Here is a 24,546-nt window from a genome sequence, read left to right on the forward strand (position 1 = left end):
GGGTTCCAATTCTATACTTATAATTCAATTTGACCAAATCTGATCCATTTCTGCCTCTTGTATCACTGCCAATAATCTAAAATCCTGACCACATCAATGGATTTATTTACCATGTCCATTAGAAAATAAAAATTCAGACACTTTTTTGATCCTTGGCTTACTAGTCAAATTACTCACTTTGGAGGCTTCTCAGATGCCATCTTCATGAATCAACTGACAAATTATACTGTTAAAGCTACTTATCTATTGAACCTTTCCTTTCCCAATAAAGAGAATCCTGATAGCATGAATCCCAGCTGATTCCCAAGCAGCTAAATTCAAAGTGAGGGAGTTGGGGAGAGGAAGGGACTACCGAAGTACTAATTCACTTATTTGCTCAATAGTATTTATTGAATATTTGTGTACTGTACTAGGTTCCTTGGGAAAGCACAAGAAAGAGAACCTTTAGAGAGAACTCTTCTTCCTCCTAGACCTCACTTATTTTCTCAAACACACACACACACACACACACACACACACACACACAAGTGAGGAGGATTCTCCATACTGCCTAAAGATTGTCATTGTTTTCTGCTTCTTAAGATATCTTCACAGTGCTCATGGATCTGCTCAAGAATTGCTCAGTGGTAAGAGCACGGGCTTTGGAGTCAGAGGTCATGGGTTCAAATCCCAGCTCTGCCAATTGTCAGCTGTGTGACTTTGGGCAAATCACTTAACTTCTCTGGGCCTCAGTTACCTCATCTGTAAAATGGGGATTAAGACTGTGAGCCCCCGCCGTAGGACAACCTGATCACTTTGTAACCTCCTCAGCGCTTAGAACAGTGCTTTGCACATAGTAAGCACTTAATAAATGCCATCATTATTATTATTAATATGGCACTTCCTAACTGATGAGTTTCAAGAGAGAAGAAGCCCTCCACCTGAGGACAATGCTCCTTGCCTTGAATGGAATTCCCTTTTCAAGACACTACCTTCCCAAAAGTGTAAGCCTCAAGTCTGACATGCCAAATGGAGTTGACTGAACAGCTCTATAAATATGTATTTGCATCTGGTAGATTTGGGCTCTGAGCCAGATGCAGAAGAAGTGAAATTGATGTGCCTCCGCTAGAGTGGTACAAAATGTTCTCCTGAAGAGGAAAAATAAGGCATCTCCAAACTCCCAAGAAAAACAAGTTTAGCAGACAGTAAGGAATACATTTGGTTTTCTATCATAAAATACACATCTTGGGGGATTTCTTGGGTCACCCAATAACCCTGGTGGCCTGGTTCATCGTCTTCCTACACAGCGAATGAACCCTTAAGAATATTTTGTGGTACACAAGATTCATGCTTAATGTCTACTCTTTTTTATGGTGTTCGATAGGTGCTTAGTATGTGTCAGGCACCATATTAAGTGCTGGGGTAGATACAAGCTAATCAGATTTGAAGTTCCTATCCCTGTTTTATACATGAGGAAACTGAGGCACAGAGAAGTGAAGTGACTTGCCAAGATTACACAGCAGACAAATGGCAAAACTGGGATTAGAACCCAAGTCCTTCTGACTCCAAGGCCTGTGCTCTATCCACTAGGCTACACTGCTCTTCAAAAACTAACCAAAGCCCCAGTAAACAATAATATAATTATGCAAGGGGTCACATCTTCTCTGAGAGGCCTTCCTTAATTAAGCCCTCTTTTTCAGGCCTTCCCTAATTAAGCCCTCTTTTTCCCAGCTTGCTATCCCTTCTTCATTGTCTATGGACTAGAATCTGTGAACTTTGGGCATTTGATATTCACCCCACCATCAGCCTCACAACAATTATGTACATACCTTTAAAATTACATATAAATTATGTTAATGTACATCTCACATTCTATTCTGTAAGCTCATTATGTACAGGGAACATGACTGCTAATTTTGTTATATTTATTGTACTCTCCCAAGTGCTCAGTACAGTGCTCTGCATATTAATAAATACCATTGATTGATAGATTGGGTGGGTATTTGGGAGCAGTTTCCAGAATAATCTGGGATACCCTCTACCCAACTTCAAAGAAAAGTACCATTTTCCTCTTGTAAGATATGGTGCAAGATTTTTGACAGGATTGAGGGAGAGGAACAGTGAGGGAAGTGACTCATCATCCGTAACAAATTCCTTTGGCTCCCTGTCAGCTTGCCAGACTTAGGAACTGTAGGTACAGTGTTACATGGTGATCCTCCCTGGCTTTTACCTTTGACATTACCCAAACTTATTACTAAACCCACAACTAGGAAAGTGCTATGTGAGTCCCACATGGGTCAACCTGATTACCTTGTATCCCCCCCCCCACAGCACTTAGAACAGTGTTTGGCACACAGTAAGCACTTAAATACCAACAATATTATTATTAATATTATTTTAGGGACCATCCAGCAAGATTACAAGCAGAATCCTTAATAGCATGTGCCTGTCTGGGTTAGATTATATTCAGATTAGATAAAATTTAGTCAGCCCAACGGTTTTAGAGTGTCCCACTTTCGGAAAAACTGATTCTAAACTATCTTCAGAGATTACATCCCCCTTCCAGTCCTTGGACATCAAATTGTCAAAATCTAGATCTTTCTCACAGGAAGGCTTGTCAGGGTAAAAACAGACTAAAGTGAGCCCTGTTCAATTATTTCTACCTGCTGTCTCTTGAGAACTGAGAGTTGGTAGCTCTAATTGCTTGCCATATTGAAATATACCAGAAAAAAGTTTCTATCCTTAGGGTTCCCCAAGAAAGAGAGATGTGTTTCTCATAATTCTATCTCCAGGAGGTAAAAATTTGCGTCAACTCTGTCTCCCAGAGCCCCTATGGAAAAAGCCTTCTCAATCAACCTGACTTTCCCAGGAGAACGCACTCTCATTTTTCTGTTTGGAGACAAGACATTGTGCTATTGGCTGCCACATCTGACTGGTAGTTCCTCTCTTCCCTCTCACTTCTCAACTATAGCATCTCTTCATTGGTTTTCTGGACTCTGATGCTCCTAGGAAAATCTTGGGGAAAGAGTGAGGTGGGTTGTTCATGGAGTGGCCTCATTTTTCCCCAGCATAGCTAATAAGAGGACTTTTTGTCCCAGGCAGAAGGTATTCTCATGTCCTAGCTAAAGATCCACCCTTTTAAAAACCCTCAGTGTCAGTGATTTTTCCAAACTCTGCTCATTTGCTATCCTGTTATCCATCTCTACAGCAGTCCGGATGCAAGGTTTGAGCACAAAAACTAAAAGATGCAGGCAGGTGGGTTAGAGAGTAATGGTCCATCTAACCCATCTCCCTCAGAAATTACCCTCTGAACTCTTCCATCCCACCGAATGGAACTGCTTTAAAAGAACAATGAAACACCATCAAGTTGAAGCTGATCTAGATTCATCTGCCCAGCTAGTTTGAGGTGGGATTGGACATTCACCTCAATTAACTATTTGATTCTTCCATTACATGCAGTCAACTCAGTAAAATGTTTATCAAGTGTCTACTGTGTGCTGAACACTGTATGACAGCACATGGGAGAGCATGCCAGAAGCAAGGCAGTCTCTGTTATCAAGGGGCTTACATTCTAGACTCTTGATTATTCTTGAATTGATTCAGTCCCCTTCCTTCTCATTTTTCTCTTTGTCATTTGGCTATTTCATAGCTCATTGGCATACCTAGTAGAGACTGGGCAGAGAAGAGACAGAGTCAAATGTGAACTAATCCATACTTCTCAGCAAGTCTGGGGAAAGGTTTAACAATTGAGGCAATTAGCTAAAATGGGGCTTTTGGATTACTAAAGGCTTTACTTATCCAGATTCTCCTTTGCTCCCATCCCCCTGACAATTGAGCAATGCCTGTATTAAATTCTGTGTGTGATATGGCAAAAGACAGATCTCTATACACAAATCCTGATTCTCCATACTTTGTTCCTTTGTAATTCAAAAAAAGAGTGAGAGATAAGGGAAAAGGAAAGGAAATACAGTGCCAGAAACCACTCCATGAAGGAAGAATTACATTTGAAGCTGCAGACACAAAGACATTAACAAGGATGGTTCCCACAGCAACTCCACACCAGACAGACTGACCCATATTGAAGTATCAATTTAACAGGATGCAGAGAGAATAGGGATCTTATCCAGTGGTGAGGCAGGGATCCCACTAAATGGCCAACAGAAATCATGGGTATATGTTGGAATGCCAGGTGGCAATGAATTTGGGGAAACACTGAACAGAGGACTAAAATATCTGAAACTGGGGAACCTAATATTTAAGCAAAAACCATACAACAGTTTGGGAAGGAAAGACTAGACCAGGGTGATGGCTATTAATTTGTAGCTGGGAAGTCAAAATTAGGGGTTTTTCACAAGAATGCATGCAAGAAAATACAGTGTCATAGACAGAGGAAGAAATGAGGGTCTAGTATTGTAATTATAAAAACGTTTTAAATTCACATTTTTCTGGAGCTGATTTTAAAGGGTTGACTTCTGAAATTATAAAAGAAAAAATCTAGCTGGGCTACAGCAAGAGAATATTGAGTCCATATTCAGGGTAAAAATGAAGTCCATCTTTATTGGGTCCACTCGTCTGCTCTGAGGCAGAACTAATAAACAATTTAATTTTAACAGAGGCATCACTACTTAGGAGGGTTTCTTCTGGCTCCCAAAGAAATGCTTAATTGGATATGCATTAGGGTGAATTCCAGTATTAATAGGCATTAAAAGGATGTACGCCTACAGAGTCTCTTTTGGGCAACATTCATGGATCTCTTTTTTAATGGCACTTATTTGTGTGCTTACTATGTGCCAAGCTCTGGGGTAGATTCGTGAAAATCAGGTTGGACAAGGTCCCTGTCCTACATGGGGCTCAGTCTTAACCCCCACTATAGAGATGAGGTTACTGAGGCACAGAGAAGTTAAGTTAGTTGCCCAAGGTCACACAGTAGACAAGTGGCAGAACTGGGACTAGAACACAGGTCCTCTGACTCCCCCATGCTCTTTTCACTAGGCCACAATGTTTTTCAGTTCTACACTATGAGCAAGATTGACCTGAGAGGATTTTCAGCTGCTTAAAAAATTCTGTTTATAGCATTCACCTTTCATCCATTTCCTGCCACACACAGATAAAATCTCAGATTAAAACAACCATCAAGTACTATTTCTCAGTGGTATTCAATGAATGCAAAGCACTGCACTAAGCTCTTGGGAAAGTACAGTACAACAGAGTTGGTATACAAAATCCCTGCCCACAAGGGGCTTGCAGTCTACAGTCTCATATTCATGGCACACATAGATGTGAAACTCCTGGCTCACCATCAGATGAGTTTCTGAAAGAAAGGCAATGATAGGCATTTCTAATCTGCCATGACCAAGCACACATATGCTGCATTACAGTATCAGAGTCCTCATTTACTAGATTAAGATCTCCTCAAGGACTGGGTTGTTCTTTTTTGTTCAGTTCATTATAGAGGAAGCCCTAAGCCATAAGTGTCTCTTCCCCTAATGACCAGGGAAGTCATACTTGGTGGTACAGCTGGGCCTGAGTCTGTGTACTACTGAGTCCACACAAAAGTTGTAAAAGCCGAGGTATGGCCCAGAGGGTTTCGAGCCCAGCTCCAAAACAAACCCTTTGGGCTACACCCAAAGATGGCCCTCTCCCTTCAGGTGCCACTCCTCAGTTTATATTAATTAATCAGTGGTATTTATTGAGTGCTTATTTGTGTAGAGCACTGTACTAAGCACTTGAGAGACAACGCAACAGAGTTGGCAGATATATTCTCTGCCCACAAGGAGTCTAGAGGGAGAGACTGATATTAATATAACTTATGGATATGTACATAAATGCTATGGGGCTGATGATAGGGTGATTAAGGGTGCAAATCCAAGTGCAAGAGTGATGTAGAAGGGAAAGAGAGAGATGGGGGGAAATGAGGACTTAATCAGGGGAGGCCTCCTGGAGGAGATGTGATATGGATAAGGCTTTGAAGGTATCTGTCAGATATAAAGAGGGAGCGAGTTCCAGGCCTGAGGCAGGATGTAGGCGAGGGGTCGACAGCAAGATAGATAAGATTGAGGTACAGTGAGTAGGTTGGAAGAATATTAACATATATTAACAGTATTAACAACAAAAGATTGGATCCAGGGCAACTAATGCCTTTCTATTCTGGAAAGTTGGAACATTGAATCACTTGTTCAGTGTAGGTTTGAATATGAAGAAGAATCTAGAGTTCATTTTCTTTTAAATAGCTTAATGTGATTTAAGACCACAGAAGGAATTTCTTTAGAAATAAATGGAAGAAATAGAATCATTTGAATGAAACATCGATATATCCCCTCTTTATCTTGTGGGAATCTGGTTCTTTAAGTGGAATTTCCTGTGGGTGACTCTTGGCTCAGTGTTCCCGGCAAACTTGCTGAGGTTTTTTAATTTCTAAATATCAAGCCTAGAGCTGTCCTTACTCTGACCCCCGGGACAATGGATTTCAGTTCCAGATGAAATTCCATCAAGGAGCTCTAAACTCAATTCCCCAGTGAGTTGCAAAAGGACTTAAGCATATTGGTCAGACTGATGATTCTTCCAGCTCTATATTCTGGCCTTAATATAATAACCAAAATTCAGCTGAGGGAAGGGTGAGGATGGTTGTCTTACTATCCCTCACTGTGGTTAACAGTATACCAGCTAACATCCTTAATTTTCCCTCCATTAAGCTGAGATGGATTTACTATCCATGAAGCTATCTAACCCTTTCTTAGATATGTATTTCCTCAAACTTTACTAACTTTTCCTTCTAATAACCCAATACTTTAGGTAAACCCATATCTGCTTGACAATTTCTTCTTTCTCAGCTTCCTAAGGTAATGATTTCTGCTGGGTGAAGTACTTATGTTTGTTTCAAACCTGCCAATGTCAACCTTCAGTAGTTATTCATCAGTTTTGGTATTGCGGGACATGATGAAGAACAATTCCGTGTACTGACAACCCCCTCACTGATTTTGTAAATTTTAGTCATTTATGCCCTTTTAACGTTTGTCTCCAGTCTGAAAGACCTAATCTTATCAGTCTATTCTCAAAAGATGCAGTTCCATCACCCTGATCATTTTAGCTGCCTGTTTCTGTATCTCTTCTATCTCTGTTATATCCTTCCTAAAGTATGGCAACCAGAAATCAGTAGTCCAGGGGTGGATATAACATGGTTTCTATAGAATGGTAAGACCTGGGTTCCTGATTAGTTTTTAATAACTTTCCTGATGATTTCCAGCCTTACGTGAGCCTTCATGGTTGCCACTGCACATTGAGCTAATGCATGGGATCTGCAAATTTATGGTAACAGAGGGCAACTCACCAGGATCTGTACATTGATGTGGTCTTACAATATTGCTGAGCACTGTTCTAAGCACTGGGGTTGATACAAGTGAATCAGGTCAGACAGTCTCTGTCTCACAAATATCACCATTTTACATATTGAGGAAACAGTGAAAAAAAGTTAAGTGACTTGCCCAAGGTCACTCAGCAGGCAAGTGACAAAAACCTAGATTAGAACCCAGGTCCTCCAACTCCCAGGCCTGTGCCCTTTCCAGTAGACTACGTTTCTTAATAATTACGGTATTTGTTAAGCACATACTACGTGCCAAGCACTGTTCAAAGCACTGGTAGACACAAGGTAATCAGGTTGTCCCACGTGGGGCTTATAGTCTTATTCCCATTTTAAAAATGAAGTAATTGAGGCACAGATAAGTTAAGTGACTTGCCCAAGGTTACACAGCAGACAAGTGGCGGAGCTGGCATTAGAACCCACGTCCTCTGACTCCCAAAGCCCATGATCTTGGCACTAGACCATGCTGCTTCTCTTGGCTGTATTTGTTACAGCCTTATGATGTGTCAAATACTGTCCTAAGTGCTGAGGTAGATGCAATCAGATCAGATGTAGTGTCCCTGTACCACATGGGGCTTACAGTCTAGAGCCCTGTTACTATAACCTGGAGCAAAAAATATTGTTATCCTTGGTGCCAAAACACTCAGGACAAGCCTACTAAAATGTTGTTTTATTTCATTTTCTTTCCAATCTCTTTTTAGTAGAAACTTAAGATCTACACTGATTACTATCTTCAGACATACCTCATTACAAAGGTTTCTGTTTTTCTCTTTCCTGGTGCATGTTCAACTCCTTTTCCCTTTCTCAAACACATTCTTATCTTAACGCAAGTCCCCTGTAAGAATGATTTCTTAAAAACCTCTCTCAAATAAAAGGTAAAGCCCCTGGGGTAAAAACAGATGGAGAAAAAGTTCTTCATAATTCTATTTTGCATAAGCACAACCTCACTTTTCAAATAAAGACTCTAATGCAGGAAATAGCCTGCATTTTTCTGGCAGGTTCTTTACTGCACCTGTTAACATTCTGTCTGATTCAAAACTGTTGATTATCTTTCACATATTAATTCAGTTAGCTAATTAAAATAGTGGCATCTCCAACTTGAGTGTCTTATGTAATTCATTTCGAATGCTAATTGGAAAGGAAAGAACATCGAGACCATTACAATGAGGTGAATCTGGAATGATAAGCTCAAGTAAATTGTTTAGACCTGAAACTTTAGAATTTGCCTAGACAAGTCCTGCTAATAACAAGAACATGCCAGAACAAAAATTTGTAAGGTGAGCTCTTCACAGATTCACACAAAGCTCCTCAGCAGGATCTTAATGATTTCAAGATTCAAGACTGGTACAGTTAGAATGTTACTGGCAATCTGAAACCGTGTTTTCAAATGAGCACAAGATTTTGGGACCAAATATTAAGACACAAATACATCATGAATGTAACTTTTCAAAAATGGTCTTTGGATTTAGAATAGAAGTTTCTAGAAAAAAAACAAGCAGGCCTACACTGTGCTCTTGTCAGTGCTGGATCATTCTTGATGGGCAGCAATGACTATGTAGCATAAAACTCTTAAAATGCAAGGCTAATTCTAGAAATTTTAAAATCTAGCAACAAAAGTCTGTGTAAAAGTGTCAGAAGAGCTCCTAGTTCCCCATAACTGTTGTTCATGTTTCACAGCTCAAAGGAAATAAGAAACAGGCTGCAATTCAACCCTCAACATCAATGGAATGTACTAGCTAGGTTTGTTTTACACAGATTAAAAACAGCAATGATTTTGATGGGAGAATGGTCACTTGCACACTGGTTATTCTGCCTAATCCTTAATGCATGTGGAAATTATCAATCCTCATTGGGTACAGAACAAAATGACAGGTTTCAAAACAATGCAGGGTGATGAATTTAGGTTAAATATGAGGAGGAATTTTCTAACAGTGATAGGCAACATGTCTTAATGGACAAAGCATGGGCCTGAGAGTCAGAGGACCTGAGTTCTAATCCCAGTTCTGCCACTTGTCTGCTGTGTGACCTTGAGCAAGTCACTAAACTTCTCTGGGCCTCAGTTACCTAATCTGTACAGGGATTGTATCCAACCTGATAATCTTGTATCTACTCCAGTGCTTAGTACAATGCCTCCTCCATGAAGTAAACATCCCACCTAAATGTTATTTTTTCTATTACTTTGAAGACATTTACGATTGTTTATAGAGATTTACTCCATTATATAATTAGGCATAGTGATCAGAAAAATCTTTTCTAATCACAAAGTAATTTCACTTTGAATTATTTAGCTCATTTTAGGGTTCACATGCTGAGGGACTGCGAGCATCAGATATTGCCAGACACATCTCAAGTTTTCTAGCCAGGAGTAGTCCACCTCATTCCCAATGCAGAGCACTTTTTTTTTAAACTAAATTTTCCCAAATGACAGAATAGGGACAAAGGGAATACATTAACCACATTGACATCCCGGGTGAGCCCAGCTCCATTTTTCTCTGACAACTCTAAGGTCTTTTCCTTGCCTCGAAGTGTATCTGAGTCCCTAGAAGGAAAGGGAGGCCATTCTAAATTTATAAATGAAGCAGCAAAAAAAAAAATACTGTGAAGCCTAGGACTTGGGGACAACTTTATTGGTGGACCCATAAACACTGTCTTGATCTGGCTATATGATGCCAAATTATGATCAAAGATGTGATATCTTATGGACAGAAATGGAAATCTAGCCATGATGTGGCTGTCATCTTCCCCTCACTACAGCATGTAAAGAATGAGACCTCAACTTGATTGGAAGATTTGTCCTATAACCCCTTCAGTCATTTTAACTCTTTCTCCCCTCAGAGAGGATTACAAAGAAGGAAGAGGTATGGCATTTAACCCATAATACAAAGAACAAAAAATGTTCTTGACTTCTTTCCCCACAAAACCACAAAGTTCCACCTACCCAATAATTTATCCATTTCCCCAATTAGAATCAGCCTTTAAAGCAGCCTCCAATATGTGCCCATAAGTAAGTCTCTAAAATAAAACACCTAACAAAACTCCCATAAATATGCAATATTCATTTAGGGTAATGGGTGGAAATAAGGTTGTGTGAAGGTTTTAGCCATGGAGTAGGCAACAATGTTCAGCCACCTCTCCATTCTTGACCCAGGAATAGGCTTCAGTCTCTGGACTGGTGAAATAATCTTTCAGAACAAATGTCCTTTCCCAATTATTCTGGCTACGCAGATTTGTTTTGGACAAAGGTAAATATCCCAGTGACTCACTGGACCACCAACGTTGGGTGAAATACATTTTTCAGAGAAATATTTGACCTGGACCAATGGAAAACTCTTAGTTTGGATTCATCATTAAGTTAAACCAGATCTTGACCTAAATGTCAGTAGAAATGTTTCTTTCTGACATCTTTAATAAAATTTTCCCCTCAGAAAACAAAAATGGCAGTCTAGCTTCAGAAATGTCAGGTTAGTTGCAGTGAGGAATTAAGCAATTGCAATGTCTGGGTTGTCAATTTCAGAGGAAGCTATTCCAAACTTCCCAGTCTAAATTACAGTATGATAAAGTGGATCCTTCTTGAGTGATAGAATGACAACTCTATAACTTTTGATGTATGGGCTCAATTATGTAATGACAACACATCCAAATTTAGAAAGTCCTGTCATGACATATTTAGACCTAAATGGCATTCAACTCAAACCTATACTATGTGGCTAATCAACTATTCACTATAGTGAGGTACCACATGCCCTGATAATGTAGTCCCTCAAATCTGACACCATCTCATTCCAGCATTCAAAACCAAAAGCCCCAGAACAGGGTCCTAAGTCTGGAACATGGAGTCTCCTCACTCATCTCCATTCTCTTCAAAATACGTTCCCCAAAGTTTCCAGACATCTAGTCACAGGCTGGGATCCGGGAGCCCCTGTAGCAGAAAGAGCTGCAAGGGAGCTCTTTCTGCAGCTTCAGACCACATAGATTGATCACGGTTATTATTTTAATCGGGTATTCATTTTCAGATTTCATTTTCCCTATGAAAAAAAAATCAAGACACACAGAAGAAGAGAGGTGCAGCATGAGAAAAAATTGGCATAGAAAAAGTGTTCTTGAAGTAGGATAATGGCAACTTAAATACCCCAATTTATCCAATTTATCTCTGGGGCATTTCAAAAAGAGGAGAGAGGAGAGGGAGGGGGTAAAGTAAGCCTTTTGTATGCATACAGTCTATCAGTGTATCCTGAGAAGGATATTATGCCTGGGTAGTTAACACTACTTTAAATTTCTGGGTGCTGATCACAACCATTTTGGCAGGTTCCTCATATGCTAGCTCCCATTTGGCATGGAGCTGCCTTAATACTTAGCTTCCTGAATTAAAGGTTCTAGCCCTACATATATATGATCAATATCCTGAACATTAATCAACTTGCGTTTTCTTTCCTCCCTTTACCTGCAAAAAAATCCTGCAGCCTTGCAGCCCATCCCTATCCTTGCACTGAACTCACCAAAAATTGCTACGATGTGATGGAAATAAAGTGAGGTCTGGCCTACTAAAGCAACTGCTGCATGGTACCAAAATGCCACCATCCCATTCAACTTGCATTACCACTAGCCAACTGAGCGGTGCAAGCAGCAACAGGTACTACAGCCAATTAGAACAGCCTGGGAAATTCAGGAGACAATTAGTTTCCTAGGATTTAACACTCTTTACAGCTGCCAGTATAGAGGCTTATTAATGACCATTAAAAGTTATTAGGTCTCACTCTCACCTCTTCTGTTCCACACCATGAGACCATCTACCCTCCAGAAAGTCACAGGTTCATTTCTGACTCCAAGGGAATAGCAACGATAATAATAGACACTATGAAGGCATATCATCACCAACCTCTCGCCCACATCCTGCCTCTGGCCTGGAATGCCCTCTCTCTAAGTGTCTGTCTGACAATCACTCTCCCCACCTTCAAAGCCTTATGGAAGACACAGTTCTTCCAAGAGGGCTTCCCCAACTAGGCCCTCAATTCCTCTTCTCCAACTCCCTTCTGCGTGCCCCCTGAACTTGGATGTGAACCCTTTATTCACCCTTCCCTCAGTCCCCCAGCACTTATCTACCTATCTGTAATTTATTTATATTAATGTCTCTCTCCCCCTAGACTGTAAGCTCAGAGTGGGCAGGGAGAATGTCTACAAACTCTGTACTCCCCCAAATGCTTAGCACAGTGCTTTGCACTCAGTATGCACTCAAGAAATAAGATTGATTGCTTAAGTTTTCCAAAGTGTTGCCTTTATAAAAATAATAATGGTATTTGTTAAGCACTTGCTATGTGCAAGCACTGTTCTAAGCTCTGGGGTAGATACAAGGTAGTCAGTTTGTCCCACATGGGGCTCACAGTCTTAATCTCTGTTTTACAGATGAGGTAACAGGCACAGAGAAGTTAAGAAACTTACCCAAAGTCACACAGCTGACAAGCAGCAGACCGGGGATTCAAACCCACAGCCTCTGACTCCCAAGCCCGTGCTCTTTCCGCTTGCCCTGGTCCTGACAATACCACCATTAAGTAAATAAAAAGCTGGTATTATTATCCATATTAAAGATGAGGAAACAGAGGCAGAGAGAGGTTAAGCAATTTGTCCATAAGCATAAAGCAAATTATCAGCAAAGCACTAGAATACAGGTCTTCAGATTTCCAGATTTCATTCTATTACCTTTAGGCCACCTGCCTCTCTGACTCAGCCATCAAAAATGCTATAAATAATAGCTGTTCTTCCTTGGAATCCTGACCCAGCTAAATCACACCTCGTTTAAATAAGCATAACCAGTAGCACTTAGGAGTGTTTACTGATTACCCTCTTGGCATAGCATATGGTGTTAGGTGCTTGGGAAACACAGACTCATGAAATAAGGCTTTCCCTGTCCACAAAGATCTTATGCTTTAACAGGGAAGGGACGAAACAAAACCACAGTGGCATATATGCTGATTTATGCTATACATTCTGCTAAATTTGCAAAGGATATGCACTTTACAGACATCTTCAACCCATAATTTACATGTGAATTTCAGGGGACAATATTTTTATTTGTGAGTGCCATATCATGATCTCTAAGCATGTTCTTTTCACCCCAAGCTTCTCAGCAAACTGGTAGAAATTCCCATCCCTTTACTTCTATTGTTAAAAATAAATCAGGCAGCATTCTAACAGAGAATAGTGGCAGACTTTACTATGAGACAAAAGCCTCACTACAGCCTTCATTTTCATCAATACTCATATTTGTTTCCATTTGCATGATCTATTATTGACAATGAGATTAGGCAAACAAAATGTGAAGCATGATGCTCAAGTACCAGGTTGAGTGGTTACATTCAATACCATCAGTCAGGAAAATGCAACGTTGTCATCACCTACAAGCAATTTTCACTAATTCTGTGACTTCAGGCTCTTCCTGATTTGCCTCCAAAATGCCTGGGTTCCAACATCTTGAATGTCACTGCATATGTGTAGAATTGTGTGTGAGATCAGAGATCCAGGGAGTTTGCTGCCATTTTGGGTGCACTTAACTAGGCTGCTGGTCTGTGTCATCGCATACATGAGACCCTCCCAAATGGTGCCAACCTGACCAGAAGATAAGCAATTTGGAAGTGTTCAGACGTGGTAATCTAGAGCACAGTCCTACACAGAGGATTCAAGCTCTTAATCACTCTTACCAATACTGCCAAACTAGGACTTGGAGAAAAAAAAAATCAAAGTTCTTTCTATATGTTGAGCTCAGTTACTCTGGAATATTTAGAAAACTACAGGGCGGAATGTGCATATGCAATATAGCCAAATTTTAAATGCAGAGTGATCTAGGAGAAAGTTTCTTGGACCGGAATTCTAGTCTCAGCTCTGGCAATGACATCATGTTGCCTTGAACAAATTACATAATTTAGCTGAGTCTCATTTTCCCCATTTGTCCATCACAAACCTTCATCCAATGTATTAACTCTGGATTAGTTTTTTTTTAAATGCATCTGTGAGCTACAGAACAAGGACCTGGAGTAGAAAAAGACATCCAGATGCCATCTGACCCAACACTTTCCTCCAGGCCGGTAAATTTTAAGCACCCAGAATGGGTGGCCCTCTGTTCCTTAGTATTAAAGATTTCCAGGGACATAGTTTTTCCCCCACCTTCCTCAGGAGACAGTTTTAGTGTTGACATATCGGAAGCCAGTCATTCAGCCCTCCGCCTTCTCTTCTAAACAACCCCAGTCCCCTTAACCTTTCTTCGTAGGGCCTTTTTTTACTATCCCTCTCTAGTCACTTTTGTTTTTCTCCAATCAATCATATTTATTGAACTCTTACTGTCTGCAGAGCACTGTACCATGTACTTGGTGGAATACAATATACAAGTAGAGGACAGCTACATGCTGTTGGTCCAGCTCTTGCCTGCAACACTCCTACATTCGGAATCCCAAAAGGAAAGCTCCACTCTTTGCCTGCTCCATTATCTATGGGTTATCAAAGGGTGACAATCCCCACATTCATGCACATGCACCCCCTCTGTCAGCCTCTCCTTTTCTACATTCCCCATTCTGTACTTAATGGTACACCGGCTGGGGATTGGATATCCATTTCATCCCAATGGAAGAAAGAATGATGAGAAATGGAGGGAAGCTACAACAGTGTTGATTCAGTGGATAAGGCTTCACCAGAACTTAGAGAGGGGTAGCTAAAGGACTTGAGTAGGGCTCCTGAATTGCACAAACTCCATTCTCTACACAGATCACATTTCTGCCAAAAAAAGGTGATGCTCCTTCGAGACAGGGGACTTCAGAGTAGTAAGTTAAACAAGTGAGATTGTCTGGAGTTTGCTTTCTCAGGTCAAGCAAGATGAACTGGTGAGACTGAACACATTCATTCAATCGTATTTATTGAGTGCTGTGTGCAGAACACTGTACTAAGCACTTGGGAAGTACAAATCAGCAACATATAGAGACGGTCCCTACCCAACAACGGGCTCATCCAACTGTGACCAGGGTTCCAAAGTGAATCCAACAGATTACTGGGCTGTTCAGATGCTCACACAATTCCCGTGAGGGTTCAGAGCAACCTAAGGGGATATTTTCTTTCCTGAAGAACTTCTCTTCTCATGAATCCAGGACCTGGAATGAGCACGCCTCTTCCTCATGACATTTGTTCTCTCCCAAGGCACTAATATACAATGCATTACAGCTCAGTCATTTGTCTTAATGAAATGCAATTGTTTTTCTGGGGGATTTAATTGGTCACAGAGCTCAATGATGTAGGTATCCAGATTAATCACACAGACAGGGACAATTGGACAAGTTCCTTTCTTGCTCTTTTTCTTTGTTTTTTTTTTTTCGGGGGGGAGGGGGGTTGTTCTGCTTTCTGGAATCGTGTCCACAAGCTTACATATGCTAGAATGTGAGGCAGGTGGGAAACCCCTACCCTTCGGGTGACGGAAGCTGCCTCACCTTCGCACTGGACTTAAAGATTCCAAAGATTCCAAGCTCCTGCAATGCCCAGATTGTTAACGGATGCCAGCCAGTTTCTCCATCCTATTTTAGGTATTTAATTGCTCATTAAAATCCCAGCCTTTGCAATAGAGCTGGAGAGCTACATAGATTGTGTCAGCTATTCGCAATCTTCCCACTTTAGGCTCACGTTGTAATTATGCATCAAGCAAGCTACCACACCATGCAAGACTAAAATAGAACATGATAAATACGGCATGTCTAAGCACACGCCATGTAAGTATCATTCATCCAGAACAAATGCCATGAAATGCACAGAGGTCCCTCTCATCCTGTGGAAGTCTCCTTGTTGCTCATCTGTGACCCTATCAGCATGAGGGTTTGGGGGTACATTTTCTCAAAGCTCCCTGAAATGCCTCAACTTACAAAATGGCTGAGTCCTTAATGTCATCCCCAGTGGCTTTGGGACCCACCTTACTGGAAAAAGGCAAGTCACTGCAAGCAGAAAAGGAGGACAGGGAGTACTTCATTTCCACAAACCCCACACCCAGGCTTTGGCACCACCGTGGAAACCCCTTACGGGAGGAAAGCGCAAAGCCCTAGCTCATCATTTGTCTCAGTCTAGGGCTGGAGGCTACTCTGCAGCTTTCTGCAGAAAGATGCCTGCAGTATCAGATGCTGGGAAGCTGCATGCCTTCCACTGCACCACAAAAGTTCAGCTTGTTCAAAAGGAAGGCTCTGAACGAAGACCTCCGTACCGATTGCTTCCTGCTTCGGCCCCCACCCCTTTGCTGCCGGGCACATCAGACCCTACTTGGCATCTGACTGCATATCTGCCTTTCTTATCCTGCTGAGGTTTCTTGGAGCCCTTTAAGCATGACCCAAAGAGCTGATTCTGCAGTCCAGTGAAATAGCCACACACATTCCCAGAATTAGAGCTGAAGAGAGGGAGGAGCAGCGGCAGAAGGCAAAAACACCCCATCGATCCAAACTGCCTGATTTCAGTCCCCTGCTAATGCTACAGCATGACAATGGTAACACTGAGCAGAAGCAGTGCCTTGATTTTACCGAATTTAAATCTGAGCAGGGGGGTGATTGAAAAGCCTGTGACTTGGGTCTAAACCCAGGGATTTCCCAGGTCCAGAAGACCCCCAAATAACAATCGAAATAAAGAAACCAGCCCAAGCTAGTTCCTATAGTTGGATCTTTTGTCCCCCCACCCCATCAGTGAGTTGGGAGGGGAGAGAAGAGGCAGAGGAGCCTCTCCTTGGTGACATCTCTCATGGAGACTGGCTTTCCCATGGCTATGATAGCCCAGACAACCTGGTGGTTGGAAAATACCCAGGGTTGGCTGGAAAGGGAGGGAAAGAAGAATAAGATGGGAGAAGAGGGGAGTCACAGGGAATATACCATGTGGGGTCGGGTGGTCCTGCATAAGATGATGGTGTAATCCACACAGCTATGGCAGGTAGGAATCTCCACCCCCACGCCAGGTCCCTTTGTTCATCTCTCAGCAGAAGCGCGAAGTGAGGACAAATGAGAGAGTAGGAGAGAGGGAGGGGACGGGCTTCCCCTTAGTCAGAGAAAAATCAGGGAGCTACAGCACCTCTCCCCCTCTCATTTCCCGCAGGGAGATAAGGGGCTGACTATTAGGGGAGGGGGGAGTCAGTCTGCAGCCCATATTGCATCACTCACCGCCTGGCAGGGCTGGGGCTTCCCCAGCGGAGGGGAGCAGGAGGATGGGCAGCCAGAGACAGGCACGGCCAAAGCCAAGGGGGAAAAAACGGAGGCAATCATCAGGATGATAATGATGATGGCATTGATTAAGCACTTACTATGTGCAAACCACTGTTCTAGGAGCTGGGAATCATTCGGGGGAGGGAACCCCCAAAACAAAGAGTTTTGACTTGTATTATCTGAAAGGTTCTTTTTAAAACGGTGGGGGTGTGTGTGTGAATGAGCTATTTGCTCCCATTCTCCCCTTTGATTTGACCGTGGAAACTCGTCTACAACCCCCTCCCCTTTCTACCTTCCAGCCCCTCTTTCCCCTCCCCAGACACAGAGCCCCTCTCCCTCAACTCCCACCCACTGCACCCAGATCCTCGCCCACGGAGGCCCAGCCCCACAACCGCATCCCCCGGGCAACCCGAAGCCCCACACCTGGTCCCCAGCCCCTTTTGACTGCCCGGGCGTGTCCCCCCCCCCCAACCCCCCGAGACCCCCCACTCACACATAGGCGTGATAGATGAACGCCCAGCCGCGGGGTCTCTCCAACACGTTGTAGAGGAAATTCTGCAGCTTGCGGTAGAAGGCGTTGCGCTTGGGGGGCTTCCCCGTGCTCGCCACCCCGGAGCGGGGCTTGCTGAGGATGCTGCCGCGCTTGGTGCTCTCGGAGCCGGCGATGAGCAGAGCCCCGTCCCGGTTGGAGTCGGGGGCGCCGGGGTCCAGCCCCACGAAGCCCACCTTGAGCTTCTTCTCCCCGCTGGGGCCCGGGTAGACGCCCCCATTGCGCGATTTCTGCACCATCCTGCTGGCTCAGCGGGGGCGAGGGCTTGGGGGGCAGGCGTTGGGCACCCCTTGGCCCGGGAGGAGCATGGCCGGGGCGAGCTCCACCCTGGTTTTCTGGTACCCCTCCGTGCGCCCAGCCTCGCCGGGGAGAAGGGGCGACTCTGCAATCTTCATCGGCAGCCCACTCGCTCCCCACTCTGCTGCGGCTCCTCTCCACCTCCTCCCGGCCACCATCCGCCACGGCCCCCCCCCCTTCTCCCTCCCCTTAACCCTTTGCCAGTCAGGACGCAGCTGGGAACCCTCCTCCAGATCCACCATCCCACCCCCATCCCCATCTAAGGGGGCGAGGGAGGAAGGATCCAGGGTCAATCCGAGTTTTAGACCCCACGCTCCGCTTCCAGGCAAGGGGACCTTGATTAGCCTTGGGGCAACTAATCTGCTGGAGATGGGGAGAAATCTAAACCCTCCGCCGCAGATCCAGCGTCTACAGACCTGGCTTTCTCTCGGTTCCCCTTCCCCAGGGACACTGTCCCGATCAGGCCCACACTGCACCCCCTTTTCTCCCCCGCCTTGTTTTGATTATCGGTCACTTTGTATTATCCCTGCCCCTTTGGGGCAGATAACTGAAAACACTGTGCCGGGATATTCACCATCCCCACCCCACCCCCGAGGTCCACAACAGATGAATTTTTCCCTCCCCCTACCCACTCAGCCCCATCCTGGGGTGGGGGAGAGGAAACAGAGTGAGGTTCAGGGGCGAGGAAGAAGGGGGGGCTTTCCAATTAAAAAAGAAAAAAAAAACACTTTGAGGCAGTTTGGGTCTGTCCTCAGCCCCGCCCCCAGAAGATTCCAGAACCTCTCCTAAGCGGAAAGCAATGAGGACCCAATCGATGGGACCAAATAGCAACAAAGTTATTGTCAACTGGGATTCGTTGCAACTCTGAAACCTAGGAAACGGAGGAACTGGGAAAGGTTGGTCTCATCTCCACTGCAGATGAAAGTTTAAAGGCTCGCAGGGCAACACAAGAACAGCACTAGCCAAACTAAGCTTAGGAGGTAGTCAGGGTTTTGGTTGTGAATTTCCTCCCCTCTCACTTGGGACAATACAAAGCAGCTTGGCATGGTAGATAGAGCACAGGCCTAGGAGTCAGAAGGTCATGGGTTCTAATCCCTGCCCTGCCACTGTCTGCTGTGTGACCTTGGGCAAGTTACTTTACTTCTCTGTGCCTCAGTTACCTCATCTAGAAAATGGGGATTGAGACCGGGAGTCCCGTGTGGAACACGTATCGTGTCCAACCCAATTTGCTTGTATCCATCCCAGCCCTTAGTATGGACGAGACAAGACACCCCCAACTCTTGCTCCTCGCCAAGATCTCCTCTGGGAGACCTCAGCAAAGATGTGCTCTTTCATACACATCTTTGTGAGCACATCTTTGCTGAGGTCTCCCAGAGGAGATCTTGGCGAGGAGCAAGAGTTGGGGATGTGTATGAAAGAGGGAAAGGTGGTTCAAAACCAACCTCACTCCGAACTGCAAATGTCAACCCATTCAACTCAATCAGGATGCATGTTTGGAGGTGCTTTCCAAGAAAAAAAAAATCTGTCATGTCAAGCTAGTTCTGTGGTGTCCTCCTGGGTGAATTTGGACAGATTATAGAAGAAAATCACTCTTATAGAAATGAGTCAGATATTACTAGTGCTGCTAAAAACAGATGGATAATAATAATAATGATGATGGCATTTGTTAAGTGCTTACTATGTGCCATGCTCTGTTCTAAGAGCGGGAGTAGATAGAAGGAAATCAGGTTGTCCCATGTGGGGCTCGCAGTCAATCCCCATTTTACAGATGAGGGAATTGAGGCACAGAGAAGTTAAGTGATTTGCCCACAGTCACACAGCTGACAAGTGGCGGAGTCAGGATTAGAACCCATGACCTCTGATTCCCAAGTCCACGCTCTTTCCACTAAATCACGCGGCTTCTGCATATGTAGTAACGTTCTCAATTTGATATTAGGTTAACCCCGTGCAGTTGTGGCCAGTGTGTAATTTAATACACTGCTAAAAGATCTTTGTACCCAGGATTCCATAAAACAAAGTTCCCCCAAATTTGTCCTTAAAGAAGAGAAGCATCTTGGTGATAGTGATATTATATCAGTTCAAGAATTTTTGAGTGATTTATTTACAAAATCCATACATCAATTTTGACCTAAGTGGGGAGAAGGGAAGGAAAATTACAATTCCTCTCATGGTCAGATATTAAATTCTCTGCCAATAGTCCCACTATTCCATTCACATTTTGAAATATGAACAAGGGGGTCTACCTAGCCCAATTGACACTGACACTGCAAACTCTCGCTCCTTTAGGATAATGACATTAAAGTGAAAAAGACCTCAACTTCCTGGATCACCAAACAGCAGTATTCTGAGACATTTTGAATTGTCTGTAATTCAAAATGATACTCTTACGTGTTCTACTGCAGAATGGGTGGCGGGGGGAGAGCGAGGAGAAGATAGCGATAACCAAATAGCCTCTTCAGGAACCAATTTGGAATTCTCATTTTTCATAGAAGTTGGAAACATAGTTAATTTGGGAACTTGGAAATACCTTTTTTATGGTATTTGTTAACTGCTTACTATGTGTCAAACACTGTTCTAAGCACTGGGGTAGAAACAAGTTAATTAGGTTGGACACAGTCCCTGTTGCACTTGGAACTCAATCTAAATAGGAGGGTCATCAGGAGAACTGAGGAACAGAGAAGTTAAGTGACTTGCCCAAGGTCACACAGCAAATAGCAGAGCTGAGGTTAAAACCCAGGTCCTCCGACTCCCAGGCCTGTGTTCTTTCCACTAGGCTATGCTGTTTCTCTTGAAATCTCTGATGAAGTATAAGTGATATCAGTATGCCTTTCCAACCAATACCAGCAAGTCTTGGCATTGCAGGAGCTTGGAATTTTTAGGTCTGATGGGAGGGTGAGGCATTTTCCATCACCCATAAAATAAGGGTTTCCCATCTGCCACACATTCTGCTCTAAATATTCATGTGAACAAGATTACAAAAAGCAGAACAAAAGAAAAAAATGACAGCTGCATGTCTAATTGTCCCTCTTTGTGTGATTAACCTGGATAACTGAATCACTGAGCTTGCTGACCAATTACATTTATTAGAAAAGTGTCTAAGCAGCATGTCATCAACATGTGTTTTGGAATGTGTGTATTGAGAAGCATTGTAGCTTATTAGAAAGAGCACAGGCCTGGGAGTCAGAGGACCTGAGTGACCTTGGGCAAGTCACTTAACTTCTCTGTTCCTCAATTACATCGTCTGTAAAATGGGGATAAAGACTGAGCACGCCTGGTGGGACAGGAACTGGGTCCACCCAGTTCCACCTTGCATCTACCCCAGCACTTTAATAGAGTGCCTGGCACACAAAACACACAAATACCACATTTTTTTGGTTTTAATTTTAAAAATCTCTCCCCAGGGCCTGGGTTGCTCTAGACTCTCCTCCAAAGTTTTAATGTGCAGAGATACACAGCCTGCAACCAGAGAAGCAGCATGGCCTTGGGGCTAGAACACAGGCCTGGGAGTCAGAAGGGTCTGGGTTCTAATCTTGACCCCTCCACTTGTCTGCTTTGTGACTCTGAGCCAGTCACTTATCTGTGACTCAGTTATCTCATCTTTAAAAATGAAATTAAGACTGTATCCAACCTGATTAGCTTGTATCTACCCCAGCACTTAGTACAGTGCCTGACACATAATAAGTGCTTGACAAATACCATTAAAAAGAAATTCCAAAAGGAGTTTCGGGGGTTGGGGAACTATTGAAGCCCAGTGCTCCGAGTCCATGTTCAGGGGCCGGTGACCTGCAGGACCCGGGGACTGTTCCTAGGCTGTGCTTGGCTCTAGTTTCTACACAAGACCATGACTTCAGCCCTAAGAACGGCGACGGATCCAGAGGATCACACGCACTGATCTCTAGCCACCGGAGCTGTCCCTTCAGAACCACCCCCAAATCCAGAGGAATGGAGAAAAACCTGAGTCACTGTGCCTTTCCTTCCCAAGCACTGGTCATTGGGAAAATGAGTCCCATAGAGCCAGGGCCTTGAGTTAGTGAGGTTAGGCCTAAGAAAAACCAGTAGGTTGCAAATAAGAATGTTTATTCAAAGGGAAGATTCCAGCCACATCACTGGAACTTTTTTTCTTCAGGCTGTTACTACCTAAGCCCATTCCAGACTTCAGTCACAGGACACTGGTAAAAATTTTAGACTGTGAGCCCACTGTTGGGTAGGGACTGTCTCTATATGTTGCCAATTTGTACTTCCCAAGCGCTTAGTACAGTGCTCTGCACATAGTAAGCGCTCAATAAATACGATTGATGATGATGATGATGATGATAAAAATGGGTAGAGTTCGTTCATTTTGGTGGGGTCAGGGAAATCTGACTTACTAGCATAACAGAACTAGCCCCTTTATTGTTCTCATGTATATCTCCAGTCCTAAAAATATCTTCACTTGACCCCATTAATTCTCTCCAGTTAGCACCTCATCTCCTCGAAACATTACCCAACCTTGGCTTCATTGACTCTGTCCTCTCGTGGTTCTTCTATCTCTCTGGCTGCAACTATTTAGTCTCTTTTGCAGGTTCCTCCTGTTCCCTCCTTTGTCTCCCACCCTCTGACACTGGGGATCCCTCAAGGATCACTTCTAGGTCCCCTTCTATTTTCCAGCTATGCCCACTCCTTTGAAAAAACTTATTCTCCCCATGGCTTCAACTGTCATTTTTATGTAGATGTTTCCCAAATTTAACTCTCTAGCCCTCACCTCTCTCCTCTGCAGTCTCGCATTTCCTCCTGCCTTCAGGAAATCTCTTCCTGGATGTCCCACTGACACCTCAAACTAAACATGTCTGAAACAAAACTCCATATCTTCCCAGCCAAACCCTATCTTCCCCATCACTGTAGACAATACCACTACCCTCCTTATCTCACAAGCCCCTAAACTTGGCATCATCCTTGAAGCATCTCATTCAACCCAAGCATTCAGTCTGTTACCAAATCCACCTTCACATCATTAAAATCCATCCTTTTCTCTTCAAACTGCTACTGTGCTTATCCAAGCACCTATATCCAGCCTTGACTACTGAATGTGCCTCCTCCCTGACTGACCTCCCTGCCTCCTGTCTCCCCCGACTCCAGGCCATACTTCACACACTGCTCCGTGGATGGTTTATCAAAACAAAAATCATCTTTCCACTCCTCAATAACCTCTAGTGGTTGCCCATCCACCACTTTATAAGACAGAAACTCCTTGCTATTAGCTTTAAAGTGTTCAATCAGCTTGTTCCCTCTTACCTTACCCTCACCAATCTCCTATTGCAGAACAGACCACACACTTCACTCCTCTAGCACCAGCTTGCTCACTGTACCCTGATCTCATCTATCTCACCAACAACTCCTTTCTCACATTCTCCCTCTGGCCTGGAACACCCTCCCCCCTCCATATTCACCAGACCACCACTCTCCCCATCTTCAAAGCCTTATTTTTTAAAAAAAAATCTCCTCCAAGAGGTCTTTCCTGATTAAGCCCTCTTTTTTCCCTGATTCACTCTCCCTTCTGCCTCACCTATACATTTGGAGTTGTATCCTGTGAGCACTGATATTCACTCTTCCCTCAGGACTTATGTACATATCTGTAATTTATATTAATGTCTGTCTCCCACTGAAGACTGTAAGCTCTTTGTGGGAAGGAATATTTTAAAACACTAAAGAGTTTCTATAAGGCCGTGCTTTCAACCCTGAATACAAAAGATATCTAGGAATACAATTAAGTAAAGCATAAATGAATGCACCTTTCTTAAATGGGAACTGCTGCACTCTAAAAACTGTAGTCATATTTAAACACACTAGCAAATGGAAACTCCAAGTGTAATTTCGTAATCTGACATTGAAATAAAATTGGGCAGGAGATTATTGTATAGGCATCTTCACATCTTGCCACTCTTCCTTACCCTTCCCAACCCTCCCCACCCCTCTCAACTCAAAAATAATACTCTTTAGAGTCATCAGTGTTTTGGTGTCACTCAGCCAGAGTGTAAAGGTATAGAGAGGAAACAGCAAAACATTAGAAGGAGAATAAAGGTCTTTGTTTTAAGAGAAATGAGAAAGGATTCTATTACTCTGAATTATTTAACCAGTCATAGTTTTATTTGGGCTTACAAATTAGATAACTGCATTTAAGTATAAAG

General features: G+C 43.3%; 1 protein-coding gene across 10 annotated transcripts in view; it reads right to left on the reverse strand.

Moving 5' to 3' along the window:
* Nucleotides 1-18,430, reverse strand: part of KCNQ2 (potassium voltage-gated channel subfamily Q member 2) — a 109,958-nt gene extending 91,528 nt beyond the window's left edge. For all 10 annotated transcript variants that reach the window (XM_038749993.1, XM_038749989.1, XM_038749992.1 and 7 more), the window contains exon 1: nucleotides 18,029-18,430. In XM_038749993.1, coding sequence (XP_038605921.1) covers nucleotides 18,029-18,324 — 296 coding nt within the window. In that variant the 5' untranslated portion in view covers nucleotides 18,325-18,430. The remainder of the gene's footprint in view (nucleotides 1-18,028) is intronic.
* Between the last annotated feature and the right edge of the window lie 6,116 nt (nucleotides 18,431-24,546).

The sequence above is a fragment of the Tachyglossus aculeatus genome, chromosome 8 (genome assembly GCF_015852505.1).
Source record: "Tachyglossus aculeatus isolate mTacAcu1 chromosome 8, mTacAcu1.pri, whole genome shotgun sequence".
Lineage (NCBI taxonomy): Eukaryota > Metazoa > Chordata > Mammalia > Monotremata > Tachyglossidae > Tachyglossus > Tachyglossus aculeatus.